Here is an 18,229-nt window from a genome sequence, read left to right as displayed (position 1 = left end):
AGTACAATAACATAGACATTATGATACCGAAATCCATAAAATTATGTTCCACTTGAATGTCTTTTCATCAGTTAGAGTTAGCTCACGTGACCAGATGTCCATCCGATGAATAGTCAAATAGATTGAATGTCATATACTTCCTCTTCCGTAAAATGGGTTTTGACCAATTGTACTTTCGAGCAAAGATTCTTTTGTTTTCTATGATCATTTTCAAGTCGAGTCAAATGTTTATCAAAGACCAATAGATTAGCCATAAATGTCCAAAATGTCATTTCATTCGATTATCTACAACTTTCAAAACTTTTCAACATGTTGATATCTTTCAGCCTTTTGATATCTTTCAGCCTTTTGATGCTTTCAGCCTTTTGATCATTCAGCCTTATGTGTTTCAGCCTTTTGATCATTCAGCCTTATGTGATTCAGCCTTTTGTACGTAACCCGTAAAAATGTTTTTTGCCGAGCACTCGACCGTGCGGATCTCAGCGAAAGTTTGAGAAATGCTGAGATCCCGGCAGTTGAAATTAGGTGTGATTGACATTTTACTCTATAAATGGACAAATTTTACAAAAAGTTCTGTAAGTTTTAGAAAACTATTTCGATTTCTTTCTCAAAATTTTACCAATGGAGACCCGTATTTTTTATTTCGTCATTAGGGTGACCAATTTTCAGATAGGCTAGTCCTAAAAAAATAAGGTTTTTATAAACTAGAAAATTCCATAAATCGTAACTTTTGAACCAGTTAACCGATTTTGAACTTCTTTTTTTGGTTTGAAAGCTACATATTGGATTCTAGTTTTCAGGAAAAATACGTTAAATGGGCCAATTTGTTTCTTTATGCAACAAATATGCAAATATATTAGTTTTTTTCACGTTTTCAAGGTCTTGGGAGCAAAGAGGTACTCTGGTTTTATATTTTTATCAGAAAATTCAGGAAATTTGGCGTAACATATCAAACAATAAGAGATGTATTTTTTTTGTTTTTCAGGAGCATTTCAGGGATTTTCACGCGATTCAAAGATGGTTTCTGGGGGTTTCAGAGCGTTTCAGAAGTATTCCAGGGAATCTCAGAGAGCTTGAGAAGCAATAATGACGTTCCAAAGGGTTTTGGGCGTTTTGAAAAGAGTTCCAAGGCGTTTTTGGTGTTACAGGGCCGTTTAAGGGATGTTCTAGGGGTCTCAGGCAGGGATGCCATATAAACAGATTTATCTGTATTATACAGATTTTTGAGCTTCCATACAGATTTCGTTTTCCGATTTCTTTTTCCGATCGGCGAGCCCGAACTATCACTTTTCACTGGTTCTGCTTCGCCGTAGCATCACCAGTCAGAATCTCTTTGAAACCTCTATGACACACCGTTGAAACTTGAATGTATCTCAGGGGCGCCGCAAATTCCAGTTTACGGCAGTTTTGAATTTTATGGAAAAGCTTGCATGCATAAATTATTATTTTCCGATTTTTTTTTTCGAATATTATCACATTTTCTTACGGAATTTCTGAGTTGCATGTTTTAAAGACATTTTTGACTATAATTTGGTAATGATCTGAAAACTTAAGAGAAGACTCTAAAATTGTTTCTCAGACTTCATATGCTTCATGCTTCAAAGCGGTTTTATCAATTCCATATGGCCGCAACAGTAAACTTAATATAAAATCATAAAATTCGGAAAATAGCAAGTCATATCTCCTGAATCTGATGTTTTGAACTCCCGGAAGCTTCGTTCAAAATTTATGCGAAATCTATCAAGCCTAAGGCGGCGCTCAACGAGCTTGAAGTTTGTATGGGAAAACTTGACAAGATGCTGAGATCGTTCGTTCAATTAATAAATCGTTTTGTACTCTCGTAGTTGACTAAGTGCAAAGGGCAAATATCCTTGTCCATACATTTTTTTTTGAATGAAACAAAGACCAAGCAAGGGAGCGGGGGTTTTGTTTTGGAAAATCCAGAAAAAAAAACACACGACCGGAAGAATCAGAGCCTCTTAACAACGAGTGTTTTGTCTTCGTGTGCATTTTTTTTTTCATTTCTTTTATAAATATTTGTGAATTTTATCTAATGCTTATTCTACGAAACTCTGAATACACCTTCATGCGCAGCCTACGGGACATCAGCTGGTTCCAAAATAAAAAAGGCCCGATTCACAACCGCAAGCCGTCTTCTGATTTCGAGCCCGTCAAGCGTCGCATCAATCAGTTAAGTCAGCTTTACCGGAAAACCAAGTTTGATCATTATCTGCCATAATACGTGTCTCTTCACTGAATCGTACGCCAGCTTGATTCAATAAACAGATGATGGGTCTACAAGTTGTACTCCTGAAATTTATCGAGAATCTCCGCAGGGTGAATGTCCGTCGTTGATCGGCCCTCATGAAAACCTACCTGTTATGCACAGATGATGGACCTCTCAATCGGCTTCAGCCTGTTATACAGCATTCCGAACAAAATGTTTTATGCTGAATCAAGAAATGTTATTCCTTTGTAATTCGCACACTCTATTCAGTTTCCTTTCTTGTATAGAGGGCAAATGAGACGACCCAATCAGCTAGCTGGCAGTTCTTCCTCTTCCAAATATCTTGAAGATATTATGATTCAGTGTAAGGTTTGATACAACTTCTCACTACGCTTGAGCAGTTCGGCTAGGATTTCGTGCTTTCCATCAGCCTTGTTGTTCTTCAGCCCGCTAATGGCTATCTTGGCATCATCAATCGTTGGAGGTTCCACAGCTTGTTCGTCTTGGTCGATTTGAATTCTATCTGTCACTTTTCCATTCCCACCCTGCTCTCACAATCCGGCAGCCAATAATGTTTTATCTGTCGGAAACATTTCACCACGGTCGTTGCACATGACTGGAAAAAACGCTGCTTTTCTCAGCACGTCATTGACAGTTTCATCAAAACTCTGCATACCATTCAGTTACACACTAACTTGCGCCTGAGAAATCACATTTTTATCATGCTCTCTTTTCATTTGCAGTGTATTTGTTTTTTGGCTACTCTTGTTTCCTTGTTTCCGGACTTACTTATAAAAGTATTGCAACACTCAGTTGAGTATTGCAACACCCCCCAAAAAGTTTAGCATCCCCTTAAAACAGCAAAATTTGTGTTGTTTTATCTCGAAATCTTGATACACTGAAACCTCCATTTAAGTCGATGCATGGCTGATCGAAAATAATTTTTACCATGCAGGCAATGACAAAACTATAGACTTTTATAATTTTTAATACTTTGCATGACAAAGGAGATTTGTCAAAAAATATAAAACTGTATGGTTTAGTCATTGCCTGTACGGTAAAAATTATATATACAAAGGTACAGTCTTCAGCAAAGTTGTTCGGAAGATCGTTGGCATCACAATGGCAAGCAATTTGATTCGCAATTCTGCCGCCAGGCGACGCAAGTGAGTATGGAAAAATGAGCATTACTTACTAGTTCTATCTCGTGATCCTGATGAGATAGAAAGTTCTAGTATTCGGCAAAGTTGTTCGAAATGTCATGGACATCACAATTACAAGCAGATTGGTTCACAATTCTGCCGCTAGATGACGCAAGTGAGCATGAAAAAATGAGCATTTGCCAATGACAAGCAGTTTATGAAGTGAATCAGACCTGAATCACTTGAATATTAAATTAGTCAGGCCTGAATCACTTGAATATATCAAGCGAATCAGCCCTGAGTCACTTGAACATGAAGTGAACCCGAGCTGAATTACTTGAATATCAAGTGAATCAGACCTGAATCTCTTGTATATGAAGTGAATCAGTCCTGAATCACTTGATTATCAAGTGAATCAGAACTGAATCACTTGAATATCAACTGAATCAGACTTGAATCACTTGTATATGAAGTGAATCAGACCTGAATCACTTGAATTTAAATGGTTCAGACCTGAATAATTAGAACATGAAATGAATCAGACTAAATTACTTGAGTATAAAGTGTATCAGACCTGAATCACCTGAATATCAAGAAATTCAGGCCTGAATCACTTGAATAACAAGTGAATCAGCCCGGAATCACTTGAATATGAAGTGAATTAGAGCTGAATTATTTGAATATTAAGTGAATCAGACCTGAATCTCTAGAATATGAAGTGAATCAGACCTGAATCACTTGAATATCAAGTAAATCAGGCCTGAATCACTTAAATATCAACTGAATCTCACCTGAATCAATTGAATATGAAGTGAATCAGACCTGTATCGCTTGGATTAAAATGACTAAGACCTGAATCATTAGAACATGAAATGTATCAGACTGAATCAATTGATTATACAGAGAATCAGATCACAATTACTTGAATAAGGAGTGAATCAGTGAGTGAACCTGAATCACTTGACTATGAAGTGAATCCGACCTGACTCACTAGAATACCAAGTGAGTCAGACCTGAATCACTAGGATTAAAATGACACAGACCTCAGTCACTTCAACATGAAGTGAATCCGACCTTAACCTCTTGAATATGAAGCGAATCAGAACTGAATCACTTGAATATGAAGTGTATCCGACCTGAATCAGACTTGATTCACTTGAACATGAAATGAATCAGACCTGAATCACTTGAACATGAAGTGAATCAGACATGAATCACTTGAATTAAAATGACTCAGACCTGAATCACTTGAATATCATGAATGTCAAATGAATCCGATTTGAATCGCTTGAATATAAAGTGAATCAGACCTGAATCACTTCAATACGAAGTAAATCAGACCTGAATCACTTGATTATGAAGTGAGTCAGACCTGAATCCCTTGAATTTTATGAATAATCAAGTGAACCAGATTTGAATCACTTGAATATCGAGTGAATCAGATCTGAATCACTTTGTGAAGTAAATCAGACCTCAATCACTTGGATTAAAATGACTCAAACCTAAATCACTTGAATATGAAGTGAATAAGCCTTGAATAGCTTGAACATGAAGTGGATCAGACCTGAATCACTCGAATATCATGAATATCAAGTGAATAAGATTTGTATCGCTTGAATGTCAAGTGAATCAGACTTGAATATGAACTAAATCAAACCTGAATCACTTGGATTAAAATGACTCAGACCTGAATCACTTGAATATGAAGCGAATGAGCCTTGAATCGCTTGAACATTAAGTGAAACAGACCTACATCACTTGATTATGAAGTGAGTCAGACCTGTATCACTTGAATATCATGAATATCAAGTGAATCAGACCTGAATCACTTGGACATTAAGTGAATCAGACCTGAATTTCTTTAATTTCATGAATATCAAGTGAATCAGATTTAAATCCGTTGAATATAAAGTGAATCAAATCTGAATAATTTGAACATGAAATGAATCAGACCTGAACCTCTTGATTCAAGAGTCTTGAATATCTAGTGAATCAGATCCGAATCACTCGGATTAAATGACATACACCTGAATCAGTGGCGTAGCCAGAAATTGTCTCTAGGAGGGGTTTTCAACGGTCAATGATACATTTTTTGATGTGACACTTACTTTTTGTGAACAGTAATGAGCAACTGTATTCGTAGTTTGAAAATAGTGGCGAAGCCGAAAAAAATTATCGTCGCCATGCGCTTTATACTGAAAATTTGTTCCACAAATTTTGGCTCTGAGGGGGTGGGGGCTACGCCAGTGACCTGAATAACTTGAACATTACGTGAATCAGACCTAATCCTATTGAATATGAAGTGGATGAACTGCTTGTCATTATGATGTCCATGACCTTCCAAACAACTTTGCCCAAGACTTGCACTTTCTATCTCATCAGGATCACGAGATAGAACTAGTTAAAAATGTTCGTTTTTTATGCTCACTAGCGTCACCTAACGGCAGAATTGTGAACCAAACTGCTTACCATTGTGCTGCCAACGACCTTCCGAACAACTTTGCTGAAGACTGTACCTTTGCATATTTTCAGAAATTTGAGATATAGCAGCACATCTGTAGTTGTTTTGAGGTGATGCTAAACTTTTCAAGGTGATGCAATATTCAACTGAGTGCAGTGTTGGTAAAAACTCAAATTCTCAAAACTCATGGTTGAGTTTTTTCACGCGCGATTCTTGACTCGCCAAACTCACCGCCTAAAAAGTCAAGCATGAGTTGACTCATGATTTTGCTCATTTGTGTTTTTCTCGGTCTGCTTATTGTTTACAACAAAGTGTTGACGGTTGTATGACATAATGAGACCACATCTTGCATCCAATAACATTGAATGTCGTTTAAATTGATATTGATTCGTTTTACAAGCGAACGAGTTTTCGGCGCTTGGCTCGCGAGAGCGAGATTTCGCATGAAAATCTCGCGCGTGAGAAAATGATTCAGAATCGCGCGCGAGTTTGCTCACGCAAGAGTGGTTCATGAGTGGGACTTGAGTGTGATTTCACCAACACTGACTGAGTGTTGTAATTCTTTTCCAAGTGAGTCCGTACTTATGACGGGTAGTGTGTATGTTAGTGTTCTATACATAGTATAATATTTACCAAGATCGTCTCAAAAAACAATCAATTTGAGGTTCTTTCTACTGTGGCGATGTTTAGACTTCAAACTCAAAGTATTACGTTCAAACAAACCCAATGCTACTGGCCACCAACTCATTTCCAAAGACATAGTCGTTTGTAGCTCAGAAGGGGATTTTTCTTGTTTGCTGCACAACTGCATTCCAAAATTGACTACAATCCCGTTCCATTAGAACCGGTTTGTGCCTGATTTTGGAAATACCTACTTCCAAAAGAAAATTGAAGAAGTTGTTACCGGCGCGGAACCAAAAACTCGTTTCCTTTCTAAATAAAAACCTGAAAACATTTCTAAAAGCGTACCGATAAGAACTAAATTTTGACCTTTTCTCTCCTTCCGCTTTCCAGGGGGCCATGGAACTCTGTTGGGCGTCATCAACTCGTTCATCCACGTGTGCATGTACGCTTACTACATGCTGGCTGCGATGGGACCCAAAGTGCAGCAGTACCTCTGGTGGAAGCGCTACCTTACCGTGATGCAGATTGTAAGACCTTTTCTCTGTTCTTCTTCCCACTTTTGATACATCGAGCTAACACCCCTCTACCTCCTCCACCAGATCCAGTTCATAATCGTGTTCTATCACACGCTGCAAGTGCAGTTCCAGCCAACGTGCGCCTACCCGAAACCGATCGCGGCCCTGCTCACGCTGAATGCCGGTCTGTTCATCTACATGTTCAGCACGTTCTACGTGCGAAGCTACCTGCGGAAATCGTCCGGTGCTGCCGGTCGACGCGCCGTCGAAGTCAACAACAACCAAGCGGACTGCAAACCAAAGGAAGTGTCGTCGCCGGTGGAAGAATCGGACAGTCGGACGGCCAACGGGCAGCACAACAAGAAAGATCTGTAACCGGACCAAGCAGGAGATCGATCATCGAATTAGGGGGTCATTGGGGCGAAAGCGAATATCGGAGAGCTTCTCGGGGGTCCGATGACCGTGCGGAGATGCGTCGATACTAGTGATAGGAGTTAATGTTTGACTTTTGTAAGATCCCGTGAAGCTTTCTTATCGTTCCACTGACTCTGTTTTTTAATTGTACATTTTTTTTTCTATTAGGAAAAGCCGACTCTAGATTATTGAATATATTTAAATACCGACAATATGTGGTGGGTTGTATGAAATTGTTTGAAGAATTCCCATGTTGACTGCGTGACCAAACCAGAGATTCGGTTAGTGGCTAGACCAGTGATCCTCAGGCCCATTTTTTCAACTGCTCGTATTGCAATTTGCAACACCTGGATCGATTTTTGAATCATTCAACACGTTTTTCATGATTATTTTGGGAGTAGAACAACTTCCATAAGAAACATTACAAGGGGAAATCTACGGCAACATAGAGAACTGGATATCACGTGCAGCCCGCGGGGCTAGACCATACTGAGGGTGCTAAGAGTTTGAGTCGCGATCGCTCCTAGAACTTTTCATGTCTGTCATACAATAAATAAATGCAAAATGATCATTGGCAAATGCTGCTTCCAGTTAGTTACTATGAAGCTTCGTTAGTAATTAATCATTTGAGGCAATTGAACATTGGTAAAATGACTGTTCTTTGCGTTTTTGTTCTAGAATTGAGATCCAGTTTTAAGCGTGTAGATCAGTGGTACCATCGAGGTTATTTCAAGTTACTTACTGAGCAACCAGCTTTTCAGATTAAAAATAGTAACCTCCACGATACGTGCAAAACAAATGTTTGAGATGTTGGATTTTTTTTCGCAAACTTAATAAAAAAGAAATACTGCACAGATTTTATTGGAAAACCATCAAGTTATAGTTCTTTTAGAAGATCATGTAAAGGTTTATTTAGAAAACCTTTAATTTTGCATTCGTAAAAAAAATCAAGATCTTCATCCAAAAATTTCTAGTAAAATTCCTTTTGAAAACCTTTCATGGATTTCTTCCGAAATTCCTTCTTGGATTTATTTGGGGAGGATTTGGGTTCTTTTTTCCAGAAATGTCTTCAGAAAGTAGTTCAAGTATTTCCCAGAAATTTCTCCAAAGAGTCTGATGATTAATGTTTCATTGATTAATTCTGATTTTTTTCCAAGGATTTCTTCGGAACTTTTCCTAGGGGTTTAAAAAATTACAATGTCTGCACAAGAAATTCTTTTACGGATTCTTTGTTTAATCCTCCAGAGATTTTGCGTGACATTCAGAAATATTTTAAAGGGGAAGATCTCTGGAGATTACTCCTTGAAGTTCTCCAAAAACTCCTTCAAAATATTCATTTTAGTCTTTTCGATATCGCTCTTTGGATGTCTTAACAAATCCTTCTAAATTGTTTTTCAGAAAATATTCCACGAGTTTCTTCATGAATCACTTCAGAAATTTCTTCATAAAATCTTTCAGCGATTTTATTTTGGATTTTTTTTTTGGATTGTTCAAGAAATTCCACCGGAGAGTTTTTCAAATATTAATTAAAGAATTTCTTCAGACATTTCTCAAACGAAATCTGTGTTAAGTCTTGCATGGATTTCTTCATGGAAAATCTTACTCTTATAGAATATCCACGATGGATTTCTCATTGAAAATTTCTCCAGGAATTCTCCTGGAAATTTACAAGAAAATCTTCCATGGATTTCTTTATAAAGTGCTGTGTTAATTTCTTCAAAAGCCACTCTTTCAGGAAGTTTTCAGGGATTCGTTCAGAAATTAGTACAAGAATTCCTGTACATATTTCTTCAACGATTCCATTGAAAAATCTCCCAAGGACTCCTACCCGAGCAGGAGAAAATAGCTGAAGAATAACTAACTCAGGTATGGAAAACCGAATACCTACAACCTGAATGAGATATTAAGTAGCCCTGCATAAGAGGTAAAATACCTAAAATAATAACTAGTATGTATTCTGTGCATAACGCGTGAATAATGACTTCAGGTATGGTAATACCTAACTAATAATCGGAGATTTCTCCATACAAATAGCTATTTTTTCATAATTGAATAATACCTCATGCAGTCCTCAACACCAAACCAATACCTCGTTGAGGTATTTTATCAATACCTACAAAATACCAAAATAAGTTATTTTCAATACCTGGATAATCGACCAATACCTTGTCTTGGTATGATACCTGACTTTGGTATGCTCCAGTTATGTGTTAGTTATTCGTTCCTGCTCAGGTACAGAACGTTTTCCAGGGATTCTTACAGAAATCTTCAAGGTACGCAATCGGATATTTTCTACAGAGATTCCTCCAGAAATTCCCGTTATCGTTGCTTCAGAAATTTCTCGAGAGGTAGCTTCTGCAATTTTCCGCGGCAGTTTTTTTTTCAGTAAATCTTTCATGGATTGTAAATAATTACTCCTCCACCTTTTTCTGCAGAAATTTTCCTAGAGACTCCTTTCGAAATTAATTTCTCTTCCCCGTATTAATGTAGAAGTTTCTGCAACGATTTATTCAGAAAATCTTTTAGGTATCTGAAGTTTTCAGCGATAACTTTGAAAAATCTTTAATTTTTTTTCAAAACTTTCTTAGGATTTTCAACTAGGCTTTTTTTAGAAAATCCACCAGGGATCTTCTAGACCTTCTTGAAGATATTGTTTCAGAAAATCTTTCATGGATTTCTTTAGGCATTCTTTTAAGGACAAGGTATTTGGAGTACACAGCTCAAATTTTCTCGAGCACATATCTAGAGAATCGTCAAACGGATCTAGATGAAAATGTAACTCAATGTTAACTGTGCGGAAGCAAGCATCAAGTTACATTTTCAGCCAGAAATGTTTGACGGTTCCCTAGATTCGTGCTCGAGAAATTTGGACTAAGAACTCCAGAGTTCCATGTACAGGGGGTGGCCAAAATGTTTGGGATAGGCAACTTTGTTTCTCTCACAAAAAAGTTCAATATGCTCTAACTTTTCATAGAGAGCATCAAAAAATTTCAAATTTTGATTGTTTGTCATCCTATTATATTTGTATCATTGGTACAAATGAGCTCGATTGGTTGATCTTTCGCGAAGCTATATCCGTTCTCGTAAGAATCTATTTTTAAAACTACCTATTTTTGAACTGTCATATCTCGGAAGCCAGTGAACCGAATGGAACGAAATTTTTAACGTTTATCAACAATATATTGATACATACTTGACACGATGTTATAAAATTTATTATTTTCTCACAACGAATAAAGTTATAGCGGTTTGACATTTTCACCCATATTGAAGATAATAAGTCAAATTTACAATACCACACAACATTACTGAATGCGTTCTTTCTTTTATCCAAAAAGGCTCTAATATATCTTATAATAGATATCTTGAGAAGAAAAGTAGAAAATCTTTGGATGCGTTTTTTAGAGAAAGATTCGAAAAATTGTCGATGCATCATAACTTTTTTCAACGTTCAAAGAGTACCAATATTTTGGAAACTTTTGAAGCATTAATATATTGTTTATTAACGTTTAAAATTTCATTCAATTCGGTTCACTTGCTTCAGAGATATAAAGGTTGAAAAAGTTGTTTTAAAAATTGTGATTTACGAGAACGGTTCTAACTTTTCGAAAGATCAATGAATCGAGCTCAAATTTGTACTCATGATGCACATATAATAGGATAACAATCAGTCAAAATTTGAGAGTTTTTGATGCACTCTATGAAAAATGACAGTATGTTGAACTTTTTTGTGAAAGAAAAAAAGTTGCCTATCCCAAACATTTTGGCCACCCCCTGTAAAACTCCCTCGAAAGATTCCTTTTGAAAATTCTTCAACTTTCTTCAAAAAAATCTCCCGTTGATTTCGACAAAAATTCCATTGTTGTGAAAAATTTTCCGGGAAATTTTTCCAAAAATCTTCCACGAACTCTTTTAGGGATTCACAAAGCGATTACATAAAAAAGAAATTAAAAATTTCTTTAAAAAATATGCCTTTATGAATTCCAAATTTGTCTGACAAATTATTCAATTCTTTAATTTCTAAATCGATTTTATTAGAGATTTTTATGGAATTCTTCCGAAGTTTCAACAGAAAGTCTTCCAGGGGCTGCCTGTTGAAATCTTTAAAAGATTCTTGAATATAAATTTCCATAAGAAACGCTTCAGAAAATCCCCTGATTTTCATTCTGAAATTCTGAAATTGCTTCATGGGTTCCTTTAGTAATTAATCCAAGGATTCCTTTACAAAATCGTACACAAATTATTTCGACAATTGGACCAGCAATTTCTTCATAAAACCTGCAAGGAAATTTTCAGAAATTACTTCAGTTGTTTCTCCAGAACTTTCAACAGCCAGTCTTTTACGTATTCCTCTAAGAATTTGTTAACTTCCGCCGCTGCACTTACTAGTATAGGGTAGGGAATCACTTGGGCAGCGGCCGGTATTTTGGGCACTCTTCACTATAACTTAGTCAATTCCAAAACCAATTGACTTGAATTTTTGTACACGGTTAGATACTACCCAAGCAACACACATGTTATAATAGAGTTACGACAGCGCAAGTTTCGGTTGTATAGAAGTTTATTTTACGTAATTCCAACATTGTGTTGAAATAACGTAAAATAAACTTCTATACAACCAAAAGTTGCGCTGTCGTAACTTTTATATAACATGTGTGTTACTTGGGTATACGTACGTATCTCAAGAATTGTTTCCACGAATTGTTTCAATTGGTACAGAAATTCTGTAACAGAATTGGCTAAGTTATATGTAGCAGAAAAGTGCCCAAAAGACCCCTACCGAGATGGTTACACTTCCCTATACCCTATAACCATAGACCTCGATGTACCAAAGAAAACCATTAAATTTTGTGTGTCCCAATAATATTCATTACCGTGTGTTTTCTCCGCGTAAATTTCCTTTTGCGTAAATTTTATTTAGCGTGTTAAACCGATCTGACAGTAAAGGACTAAACATTAAATACATAATTGGGTACAGTATCTGCGAACTTGACTGCGGAAAAAAACACGATCATAACCAACAAAGGAATTAACATGGTTTTGGGTAGGCGCGTTTCTGCGTGCATTCGCAGTCAGTGCATGTGAACTAAAAGCATAACGATTGTAACGCTCTGTCTGATATAGGTAAGCACCCAGTGTAGCCTACGTTTAGGCGCTTACGTGGAACTTGTCTTCAGAGTGTAGCTGCGGTGTAACTACTACTCTATTAAAACCATTAGGCACGCATTGATTGGCATCAGTCAATAGTAGATTATTTTTGGGCACTGCCAATGGGCAGTATGCTCACAGGGCTGTTACAGTGTCGAGGTTTTAGCAGAAATCATGGGGCTCCATCGAACTCTTCCCAGCAGTAGCAGCATTGGAAAGAGTATACACTATTTTTATTTCGCTGGAAACCAGCAAAATTTTGCTGGTTTTTGACAAGCTGTAAATACAGCAATCGATCCAGCAAAATATTTTTTGCTGGATCTCCAGCAATGTGTATTGACCTTGGTATTGACAGCATTTTTTGCTGGTTGACCAGCAATTTTGACCGTGCTCGACTCCAGCTGAAAATTTTTGTTCTTTTTTTAATGTTTACAAATTGTCAAATTTTAAAACTAAATGGTTTAATCAGCATTTTTTAGCTGACCAACAATGCTCAAATGCAGGAAATATCAATAATGGATGCGATGCCTTACATTTCGGGCTGCAAGAGGCTTTTTTGTCGGAATTTCTTTTAATTCTCGGTAATCCAGTGTTTTGGAGAGGATGACTGCGCAGCATTTTTTCCGGAACTACAAGTGTTTGACAACTGATTTGCTGATGAATCAGCAATTGCAATCATTGCTGACATATTAGTTACCATTACGGATGTTGCAGCAAAATGAAATTTGCTGGTTGCGTCTCAGCAATTCTTTTTGCTGGATGAGAAATCCATAATTTGGTGTGTAGGAGGTGCGTTGTTGTTAATAAGTTATCAGTAATATAATCAGCGCACAATCGCTTATGGTCCGTTTACATATTCGATAGTAATGCGTGCCAATATTTTGTCAGCTAATTTATTGTGCGCTAGTATCGCTTACACTGTCACTAATTATTTAGCTGCTAAATCTGGGACAATGAATTGACCCGACTCTGTTGGTATCAAATTATCGTGATGTAAACACTACTCTGTCAGACAATAACATTGGCACGATATAATGATTAGCAGACAGTTCGACTAGCACACCGTTTACATGATGCTAATTCTTTAGGACAATCTAATAATCATATTATTGTCTACTAGTTTTAGCACGAAATTCAGAAGCTTCTGAATTTGTCATGCTAATTTTATTAGCAGCTAAAAAGTGTTTACATTACGCCAATTTGACGCCAATAGTGCTCGAAAATGTATTGTCGCCCTGAATTAGCAAATATGTAAACGGGCCATTAAATTCTGTGCGCTCAAAATAAGATAATCTCCCAAAATGTAGAACATCATCGTTTGCTACGCTTTTCTTTTGAATATACTACAGTCTCAGATTTAGTTTGATAGATCTGAAGAAAACATCCACAATAAGTGACATGAATATAAATGAGTATTTACTCAAGACTAACCTGACTTGAGCAAAGTTAACTGCTTGAGCATTTACTCAAAGCCGTATGAATAAAGTTATACTTTACTCAGAGTAAGTTCGAGTTTCGGACATAGCATTTGCTCCGTCAAAACTGGTGTTTACGTTGTGGTTTTTGGGTCACATGAATGAAAATCAGTAAATTTAGGATGAGTAGCTGAGGATGACGGGACGAATATCCTAATTCAGCCAAAACTAGGGATAATCCGGAACAACCTGTGAACAATCTGTGGCCCTGATACTATCCCAAGCAACCAAAAGTTCGGATTCCTCTTGAAGAGCGAACTCAGAAGTTCAAGCTTGGTTCAATTCCGGTTTCGTTGAACTTAATTCTCCAAAAAGTTACTCAGTGTTTACGAACTTACAGTACATGTACAAGCTGTTGACTTCTCTTCAAAACGACATTACAGTGGAAAATAGGTCCAGAAAAAACTTACTATGAACTTTTGAGCAGAGTTCAATTAAAATTTAACCGAACTCATGTTGAACTTTTGCGAGCCTCTAAAGCTCAAATAAAGTTCAGTTGGACATATTCCAACAACTTGAAAAGTTCCGTTTCGAACTTGTTTCGTACTTGTTTTGAACTTACACGCAGAAAAATGGCGCTTGTTCACAACAATAAAACGTAGGCAGCCTATTTATTGCACCCATAAACAAATAGAAACGCTCCATAGAAAATCAAAAAGCGCTCCATAAAGAATGAACATATGTTCCATTAAATTGTGCAATGTTACCCATCAATAATTGAAAACGCTTCATACTTTATAAAAAATGTACCGGTAAAACATAAAATTTTCTCATCAAAAGTGAAATTTTGCACCAATAAATAATACTGAAATGCTCCATAATAAAATACAAATGCTCCATAGAAAATCGATCGATTGTACCATAAGAAATTGAAATTGCACCATAGAAAATCGATGAATTCTCCATACGTATTATCAAACTGCACCATAGAAAAAAGAAATTGCTCCATGAAAAATTGAAAATCCTCCATAGATAGCATATTCTCATAATTTAATTCGACAGAGCTGAATTGCGTTACATTGCACTGCTTTAGTGGTGCAAATGTTTTAAGTTATGGAGAATTTCAAGTTTTTATGGAGCAAATTGTGTGCTTGAACATTTTTGAAGACAAGGTGTAAATAGTGGGCCGGTCTCAGCGAGAATTACCCATTCCAAGTTCAGAGAAAGTTCATGCGCGAACCTGATGATACTATAACCTACTATATGATATCAGAACATTGAGTGAAAACCCGCAGTGCCTAACAACACATACATGGAGTAGTGGTTAGGCACCGGCTTTCAACGAGGAGAACCCGAGTTCAATTCTCAGTAAGTAAAAAACATCAAAAATTATTTCAAGGTATTAGTCAATTTGGATTCCACATGAACTTAATGTCTCTTAATAATAAATAACTTTTGAGGACCAAAACCTTTTTTTTCATTTTTTCGAAGTTTATTTTTAAGCTGAATAGCGTTTTTTTTCAGCGATAGAAGTGTACTTTTTGTGAACTCAAGTTCGGTTAATTACTTAAAAAGTGAGCTGAATAGAATGCTATTCATCTTCCTTCGAATAGCTGATTAAACCCAAACATGCTATTTAATCCGAACTTTTGGTTGCTTTGGATGCTTGTGATTTTTCCTGTTATTTCATTTATGAATTTCTATGAATATTCCACGAAATCCTCCAGCGAATCAGTTCGAGAGTTGTACCAGAGATTCCTATAGATTTTTTTCCTGGGAGCTGGTCCAGGGATTCCTCCTATAGTTGGTTCCCAAGTAGCACCTGCAACTAAAATGGAAATGATCATCGTTGCAAACATGTTGCAACTGAGTTTTCATGAAACAAACAAAATTAAAACCTTTTAAAATCCTGGTGTTAATGCCAAACTGAGGTGTAACAGTTTTATAACAACTAGCAAAATGAAAACAAACGTCATCATTAGTCGAAACTTGCGAAACCAATTTGTAACTAAAGTATAATCTGATTGTTTCAACGAATCTTAGTTACAACCGTTTACAAACCAAATCAACCAAAACATTGATTCTGATTGTTATAAACATGTTGCACCTGGAACTTATTTAGAACATAACGAACAATTTTGACAGGAGAGGTAGATGTTCCAAAATGTGCGGCAAAATGTTTTTGTGATCATGAAAAATATAAAATGCACTATAAAAAAACCAAAATGTTTCAAAAATAACGAAATCATGTACAAATAAAATGTAACCTTTTCTTCATAAATTTGTCGACATATTCCAAATTTTATAAAATTTTACCACTTTAGAAAAAAAAATTTGATTGGAAGTATAATATTAACCCAATCAAAAAAAATCTGCTTCATTTTTGCAGTACTGAACGACTGGTACCTACCACTGGGAAAATTTGAATATATGGGGTATTGAGAAATCTTACGTAACGTACAAAAATGTTAGGAGTTTCCCACGAAAAATTTTACAATGGGTTTACATTTTTTTACAAAAAACGTGAAATTTTCGTTATGTAATAAATGAACAGCCTCTTGTCGACGTAAATGGGAAGTACACGCCCAAGTGTCTGCTTTTTTGGTTGTTTATGTCCTGCACGGAAAATTCAAACTACCTTATTTTAGGTCGATTTTACCCTAAAATGAGTATATCAAATGGATAAGTTACCCAAAATTAGGTTGTTTTTCCTCTCTCCCCCACAGATGTTGTCGTAAATAAACAGAAATGCGTCTATCCAATGGGGGTCCTTGAGGCCATTAAGCCAATTTTGGGTAAATGTAGATTTACCCAAATTTGGGTTGAATGAAGGGCATCTTGGGTATATTTTTAGCTGGAGGTAAAGGCGTGAGTTTAATCGATTCACTCAAATGTTGACTTATTGGGCCGAACTATGGGATTGCGTCAAAAGCATCCAATTTGGGGTAGTTTGGCGGTTCCGTGTACCACGTGCAGCATTTTTGTACTTTGTCAATACGCATTCCCATATTAATTTTCAGCATTTTACGGGTGCATTAAATAAGCTGCTGAAATGCACTCCGTCGAAGCAATATGGCGAGTTATTTTTACCACAAATGCCTAAATTTTCACTCGCAAAATGATGGGTAGACTAAGGCGCGTTGAGAATACGGAGCTAAAATGCGTAACTTACCGATAAATCTAGAACGGCACACAAATTGACGTTCCCGGTCAGCCTTATTTGCGGTATATTTATGCACACAATTTATTAATCACATGAACGAAACTGTTGATGCATTATTACTGGCAGTGACGAATGTGGTGACTAGCTGACTAGCTGTCGAATCGGTCACCATTTTTTAGGTCGACTATAAGTTGTATGTTGGTTATAAATCGGTTGCTTATTAAAACCGTTCATATCACAAATGGATGTTTTATATTGGCTCCACCTCTTGCGCTTTTTTGGTTGCAATTTAGTCGTTAATAAGACGATTGGTTCAAACGGCATAACTTTCAATATAGTTGCATACAAATTACAGGAACTTATTAATGTCCAAGTGTGTTGCTTGGGTATGAGATTCCTTCAGGTTCATCAAAGAGTTGGTCGTGCGATTCCTTCAAGTGTTGTGCCTATTGAATTCTTCCAGCAGCTATTCATTCTGAGATTCCTTTTGAAGAGTTCCTTCTGGGATTTCTTTTACATTTGCTCCCGACATTGCTTCATAACTCTTCTTGAGATTCCCCCAGAAGTACCTTCTGGAACTCGTCTAGGAGTTCATTCTAAGATTTCTTCAACAGTTTCTCATGGAGTTCCAAAATTTCTTCCTGCAGTTCCTTCTGGGATACATTCTGCGATTTTTTTGAGGGATTTCTTTAGGGATTCCTCCAGGAGTTCCTTCTGGGATTCTTCTAAGAGTTCCATCTGGGATTTCTCCATGAGTTTCTCCTGGGATTCCTCTAGGAGTTCCTCTTAAAGATTCTCCCAGGAGTTCTTCTTTGGGAATCCCCCCGGAGTTCCTCTTGGGGATACCCCCAGGAGTTCCTCTTGGGGATTCCCCCAGGAGTTTCTTCTAGAAGTTCTTGCTGGAATTCCACCAGGAGTTCCTCCTGGGATTTCTCCAGGAGTCCCTCCTGAGTCTCCTGTTCCTTCTGGGACTCCTCGTGGAGTTCCTCCTGGGATTCCTCCAGAAGTTTCTTTTGGGATTCCTCCAGGAAGTACTAAGATTCTTCTTGAAGTTCCTCCTGAGATTCCTCCAGAAGTTCTTACTGGGATTTTTCTAGAAGTTCTTGCTGGGATTCCTCCA

At 36.9% G+C, this 18,229-nt stretch overlaps 2 protein-coding genes across 5 annotated transcripts in view; one reads left to right on the top strand and one right to left on the bottom strand.

Annotated features, from left to right (window-relative positions):
- The window catches only part of LOC109401974 (elongation of very long chain fatty acids protein 7), a 195,301-nt gene extending 187,704 nt beyond the window's left edge, over nt 1-7,597 (top strand). For all 3 annotated transcript variants that reach the window (XM_029874850.2, XM_029874851.2, XM_029874849.2), the window contains 2 exons: nt 6,845-6,981; nt 7,054-7,597. In XM_029874850.2, the coding sequence (XP_029730710.1) occupies nt 6,845-6,981; nt 7,054-7,344 (428 nt within the window). In that variant the 3' untranslated portion in view covers nt 7,345-7,597. The remainder of the gene's footprint in view (nt 1-6,844; nt 6,982-7,053) is intronic.
- Nucleotides 1-18,229, bottom strand: part of LOC109401984 (D-beta-hydroxybutyrate dehydrogenase, mitochondrial-like) — a gene marked incomplete at its 3' end in the record, with an annotated part of 357,759 nt that overhangs the window by 293,502 nt on the left and 46,028 nt on the right.

Source organism: Aedes albopictus, chromosome 3 (genome assembly GCF_035046485.1).
Source record: "Aedes albopictus strain Foshan chromosome 3, AalbF5, whole genome shotgun sequence".
NCBI classification, from domain to species: Eukaryota; Metazoa; Arthropoda; class Insecta; order Diptera; family Culicidae; genus Aedes; species Aedes albopictus.
Note: the sequence above shows the minus strand (reverse complement) of the source record. Positions and strands in the feature narration are given on the sequence as shown.